Genomic DNA, 6,317 nt, shown 5'->3' with positions numbered 1-6,317 from the left:
TACCAAAGTAACTACTCGGAGATCTTAGCTTTGACCTCTTTTTCAGTTAAGCCTCCACTGTTCTCTTTTTTCTTGCCATCTTAATTTTTAATTTAGTTTAATTTCAATTTAAATAGCTACTTGTTGTTAGGGCCTATATAACGATCTAGTTATAGAGGAACTAATTTAGATTGGGGGGAGAGGCAGGTCAGGAAAGGGCAAGGGCAAAAACATGTAAATTGAGACTTGGAGGATGAAGTGATAGCATCCAAGTGAGGAGTGAGGTGGGTGAGGGGAAAGCTGCAGGAGTGTGGTCAGGGCACAAGGAATACGAGGGACATTCCTGAGTGAGGAAACAGCATGTGTAAATCCCTGGAAGTGGAGAAGCTTTAAAAAAGGGATTTTTAGTGTTGAATTGTTTTCTCTTTTAGAAATTTTATGGTATAATGCTTTTTTTATTGACCCATGATTTAATTATTTAGTATTTTAATTTGGGGTACATTAAGTAACTTGTTCTGGCAAGACATGCATATCAGAGCCAATCCTCAAATAACCCACCTTTCCAAGTGGTTTCATTCCCTAAAGACTTAGTTAACTGTTTTTTGTTTTGTTTTTTTTTTAACTTAAGAGCCTCAGTGTCTTCAGATTGTACATCTTATGGGTAGTAGGTTTTATAAGCTTACTAACTGCTATCTAAAGAAGGGTTTTCTTTCATTTGAACTTTTTTTTTTTTAGTTTTTCATACGTTTTATTCATTTATTTATTTTAACATCTTTATTGGGGTATAATTGCTTTACAATGGTGCATTAGTTTCTGCTTTATAACAAAGTGAATCAGTTATACATATACATATGTCATTTGAACTTTTATTACCATTTTGGAGCCTATAGAGTTGACTGATTTCACCATCTCCATATGTATATACTTTTTTGATTTTATGTACTTTTTATTTGACTTTTACATAGTAAATAAGAGTAGAGATTCACTTTCTCATACACACCAAAACGTTTGATACTTTGACTCAAAAAATCAGTGAAGGCAGACAGTGAATGAATGCTTACAACTTTAAAATGTAATTTAACAGCTTTTTTGTGTTTCATTTAGAGTCATCATCTTCCAATGATTTGAAAGTTGTGGATCTCATAGTATATAATTTAATTTCCATTGTGTTAAGATTATTCAAATGCTGGTCAGTAATTTCTACTTATCAGCAAGAAATGAATTTATAGTCTGGATGCTTAAATGTAATTTTTTGGTAGACTAATTGCTTCTCCAAAGCTCTTTTAATTAAAAAGGGATCTTACCCCATTTTAAACTCCCTTTCCCACAGATTCACTCATTTTCACCCTGACATCACCTTCTATTTTTTTGCAGATTTTTTTGGATGTAAACCAAATTTTCTTAAAGAGTATGTCTCTATTTTTCCATTAGTTCAAAGGTTTGTAGATTTTGTGGACCAGACAAATATTCCTCAAGATGTTTATTATGGCTCACTAAACAGAAGTAAGATCTAAGGGTTAGCACACGAGCTAGGAACTGGAAGTTTTGAATTGTAACCCAGTTTGCCACGTTATTGTGGGACTTAAAGTGAACTTTTCACTAGAAAGATGCTGTTCCCCATGTGATTCTATATCCATGTTGTGTAATTTTCCTTCATTTTATTTATTTATTTTAATTTATTATTATTTTTTTTTGCGATACTTGGGCCTCTCACTGTTGTGGCCTCTCCCGTTGCGGAGCAACAGGCTCCGGACGCGCAGGCTCAGCGGCCATGGTTCATGAGACCAGCCGCTCCGCGGCATGTGGGATCTTCCCGGACCGGGGCACGAACCTGTGTCCCCTGCATTGGCAGGCGGACTCTCAACCACTGCGCCACCGGGGAAGCCCTCCTTCATTTTAAAAAAGATTATTGGGCTTCCCCGGTGGCACAGTGGTTTAGAACCCGCCTGCCAACGCAGGGGACACAGGTTCGAGCCCTGGTCGAGGAAAATCCCACATGCCGCAGAGCAACTAAGCCCATGCGCCACAACTACTGAGCCTGCGCTCTAGCGCCCACGAACCACAACTAATGAGCCCGTGTGCCTAGAGCCCGTGCTCCGCAACAGGAGAAGCTACTGCAATGAGATAACGCACACCACAACGAAAAGCAGCCCCAGCTCGCTGCAACTAGAGAAAGCCCACGCACAGCAACAAAGACCCAATGCAACCAAAAATAAATAATAAATTAATTAATTTTTTAAAATATAAAAGATTATTAAAAAGTATTAATAATAATTAGTTGAACTGGATTCCCTGAAGAAGGTATCAGAGATGTGTGAACTTGGGCTTCTATTACTGTAAGGGCACAGGTACACATGCTAGTCCAAAGGACTGCTAAGTGGAGTGTACAAGCATTTACCCTCTTCTTAAGCAGCTCAACACCACTCAGGGCATTATTTAAACAGTCTCTATGCCTGTTAATGAACAACCACAGGGCTGTAGTCACAGATTCGAGCCTGCGTAGTTCAGAGTATAAAAGTCACCCAAATGCACATAGCGAAGTCATGCTGTAAAAGTTAAGAAAGCACAAAAAAGGGGAAGATTGGAAAATAAACTTGGTCACATAAATTGAATGTCAAGAAAGCCATGGTGAGAGATTCACAAGAGAATATTTCTTACAGAGTGAAAAGAGGGGGACTTCCTGGGAACTTGGGACCTTCTGGGAATTAAGTGCAATTGTGACCTGGACCAAGTATCAGTGCTTTACTACTTTACTTTACAGTTTATTTAAAGCAGCGACCTTGGGATCAAGCATGGCCAGATTTGATCCCAGGCTCCTCTTCTTATGGAGTGCCCTTGACAAATTATTTAACTTGTATCAATCTCAACTTTATCTTCTAAAAAATGAGGATAATTATACCTACTTCACAGGCCAATGTAAGAATTAAATGAGGTAATCCAACATTGGTTAAAGAATAATTCTCATCCCATCCCTCTAACAGCAACAAGAGGCATTCATTCCTTACAGCGGTTTGCCATGGTTAAGTGCAGGGACTCTGAAATAAGACAAAGTCACAGCTCTCTCACAATTACAGCTGTGTGACCTTGGACATGTTACTTGACCTCTCTGTGCTTCAGTTTCTTCATATGTAAAATGTACTATTAACAGTAATTTCCCCATAGGGTTATGAGGATTAAAGGAGTTAATATATGTAAAGCACTTAGGACAGTACTTGGCATATAGTAAACATTTTTAAAGTGTTAGCTAAAAATGTTCAATAGTTTTGGATTCTTTCTAGAAGTGATTCATTTTGACTTAGGATTTAGTCACATAACGGGACAGGAAGAGGTGGTAACAGCCTTGCCAGCTGCGGGCGAGTGTCTTGTAATTGAGGCAGCATCGCCTGCCTGCGGGGAAAAGGTGGTGGTGGTGGCTTTCCCTAGTCTAGCTAGGGTTGCCCTGGATGGTTGCAAGGCAGGTCCCGGTGAGAGCCTTTGTAGCCAGCAGCCAGGCTGCCTCGCATCCAGCCTTTGTTACTGTTTCCTCCTTTGTGAAATGGGGATCACATTTGCCTCTCCGGGTGTTGTGAGGATTAAATGAGGTGACTTGCCTACGGCCCAAAGCCTGCACCAGCACAGAGCTGCAGCGGTAACGATTGTTACATCAAATATATACAACAGTTGAGCCCTGGCGGATTTTGAAGGAAGGGAAACCAGAAGGCAGCTAGAAGTGGCCCTTCTACCTGTCTGAACTCGGCCTGGGTAAGAGGAAAACAACCAGTCTCTTCCTTTTGCAACGAAGTGACTACAGAGGTCTCCCCTTGGAAAGACTCCCCTTGTCTTTTCGCACTCCCCCCGTCCCCCTCCCCCGCCCCGTCCCCCCAATGTAGGCAAAGACACCATCCCTTCCAATTTTATAATCTACTCATTTCTGTACGTGCGGGTTTATCTGGACTTGGTGGCAAGCCAAGGGTGGGTGGGGAGAGGCATTAAAACCTGGCAACCCCGCTCCCCCATCTCCGGATGCCGCAGGGCTCCTGCCAGCCGTCCTCGGTCAGAAACGTGCTTTTTATTTCTCTTCCCCGCAGCCTCCTGTGCAGCAGCTCATTACCACCCACTTCAATCACCGCTGCCAGCATCTCTCCAGACGTTTTCCCCTCCCCCCATTTCAGGGACATTGGTCGTAGCTGACATTTAAAGGAAATAAACACCGATTTAAAAAATTACAACCATCTCCGCCTGAAGAACCCAGCAGCAATGAATAATAGAACAGTCCAGCGAAGAGCGCCTGTCGGGGCTCAGCTCCGCCAGCCCTTCCCGCCACACAATTCCCCACACCCGAGCAGCACAAATCACCATTTCCAGGCACCACTGGAGGCTGCCAGTTCTACTTTCGCTTAATCTCATTTTAAATCCGGCTACAGATGAGGCTCGGTCGCTGCGGCGAGGAGCCGGGCGGGGGCCAGCGGGAGAGGCTCGAGGCCTGGGTGGGAAAGAAGCGCAGGGGCCCCTCGCGTTTCGGGGCCGCGGGCGGATCCCCGGAACAAGTGCGGGCCGCCGGGGGCTCCGAGGCGGGCGAGCCCCAAGGGGCGCGGGGCGCAGCCGGCGCAGACAAAGAAGCCGGCGCCCGCTCCAGTCCCCACCGCCCCTCTACTTCCCCCTCGTCTCCTCTCAGGAAAAAGGAGGGAAATCTGAGGGGCAAAAGGGACTGTCTTCTCCTTTTGCTCCTCCGGACAGCTGGGCGGGAGGGTCTCCTTCTCTCTCTCTCTCTGAGGCGTTTAAGTCCCTCCGTGCAGATTCCCGTACCTCGTGGCCCCGAGCCCCCTCCCCCAACCCGACCGACTCGCATTCCCTCATCTGCCCTTCAGTGTGAGAACTGGGCTCAGGCGCCGGGCCTCGCGGAGGCGTGCGCCCTGCGCAGCGCGAGGTGCGGCGAGCGAGCCCGAGTGGGCGGGGGCCGGGCGGGCGCGCGCCGCGCGGCGCGGAGGGGCGGGGGAGCGGCCGGGGCACGTGTGGCGGCGGCGGGGGCGATTCCGCGCCCCGGGCTTTAAGAAGGTGTGGAGTGGGCCGGGCGCTTTCCCAGGCCTGGCGGAGGGGCGTCGCGCACAGGCGGCGGCGGCGGCGGCTGGGCGGCGCACCGCGGCACCGGCCGACGCGCTCTCGGCGTCCGCAGCCGGGCCCCGCGCTCCCGCGGCCCAAAGAAACTTTGGGAGCTGCCGTCTCCCGCGGAACTTCTCGGCGGGGCTCCGCGCCCGAGCCCTCTCTGCTCCCTCTGCCGCCTTCTCGCCGTCTCTCCACGCGGCTCCTTCGTCCCGGCGCCTCCAAAACTGAATGAGAGAGCGGCGCTCGGGGTGTGCGGCGGCGGCAGCGGCGTTATGGAGCGCAGTGGCTGGGCGCCGCGGACTTTCCTCCTGGCGCTGATGCTGGGAGCGACGCTGAGGGTGCGCGCCGCGGTGGGCTATTACCCCCGCTTTTCTCCCTTCTTTTTCCTGTGCACCCACCACGGGGAGCTGGAAGGAGATGGGGAGCAGGGCGAGGTGCTTATTTCCCTGCACATTGCGGGCCACCCCACCTACTACGTACCGGGACAAGAATACCATGGTAGGTACCACAGCATCTCCGCGCTCGCCGCCCAGCGCAGCTTTGTGTCCCTTTCCTTCTATCAAGGGGCCGTTTAACCAAGAACCGTGACAACCCTTACCTCAACATTACCTCTGAGGAGGGAGAGAAAACAAAGTTACCGGGGGATAGAGTCGCGAGTTGGGATTTATTTCCCCCTCGCCCCCCGCCCCCGCACTCCACACACTCCCCTCACGCGTCTCCCGGTGAGGAGCCGGTTCTGGTGAGAAACGCCAGAGAATTCTTGAGGTCTTTCCTCCTCCCTCGTGGTTCTGGCAGCTGACACTTGAATGAAAACGCGCATCTTGTTTCCTTAACCCGAGTGCTTGGATTCCAGACCTTTGTCCTGCTCCGGGTTCCCCCTGAAGGGCGTCCGGGGGTTGCTGGGCTTTGCGGACCGGCTGATGACAGATTGACGCGCCCCGGCCCGCGGCCGCCCCGCGCCGTCGCCCGCCGGCCCGCCGCAAAGTTCTCGCTGCTCCCCAGCCAGGGGTCCCTCTCGTTTCCTTCAGTGTCAGACAACCCTCCTGACAGGGAGCGGCTGCTTCCATAACTCTGTTCTTTTAAAAGTGGCTTTTAAAATGTCAGGAAATGGTGCTTTTTTCTGAGTCCTCTCTTACTTGTAACCTGCTACTTGTTTTTAGAATGATCTCTGTGATGTTTCTTAATAACTATGTCTTTAATCTGCACAGCTTTAATTTCCAGGTAGGGACTGGAAGTTCCTTATAATTTAAAGGTAC

General features: G+C 49.0%; 1 protein-coding gene across 1 annotated transcript in view; it reads left to right on the top strand.

Annotated features, from left to right (window-relative positions):
• Positions 1-5,067: 5,067 nt before the first annotated feature.
• The window catches only part of RELN (reelin), a 517,734-nt gene continuing 516,484 nt past the window's right edge, over positions 5,068-6,317 (top strand). Inside the window, exon 1 of the mRNA XM_027123841.1 lies at positions 5,068-5,559. Coding sequence (XP_026979642.1) covers positions 5,334-5,559 — 226 coding nt within the window. The 5' untranslated portion in view covers positions 5,068-5,333. The remainder of the gene's footprint in view (positions 5,560-6,317) is intronic.

Source organism: Aethalodelphis obliquidens, unplaced genomic scaffold, assembly GCF_003676395.1.
Source record: "Aethalodelphis obliquidens isolate GAN/ISIS:26980383/991018 unplaced genomic scaffold, ASM367639v1 scaffold27, whole genome shotgun sequence".
Classification (NCBI taxonomy): Eukaryota; Metazoa; Chordata; class Mammalia; order Artiodactyla; family Delphinidae; genus Aethalodelphis; species Aethalodelphis obliquidens.
This window is presented reverse-complemented; position numbering and strand designations above follow the sequence as displayed.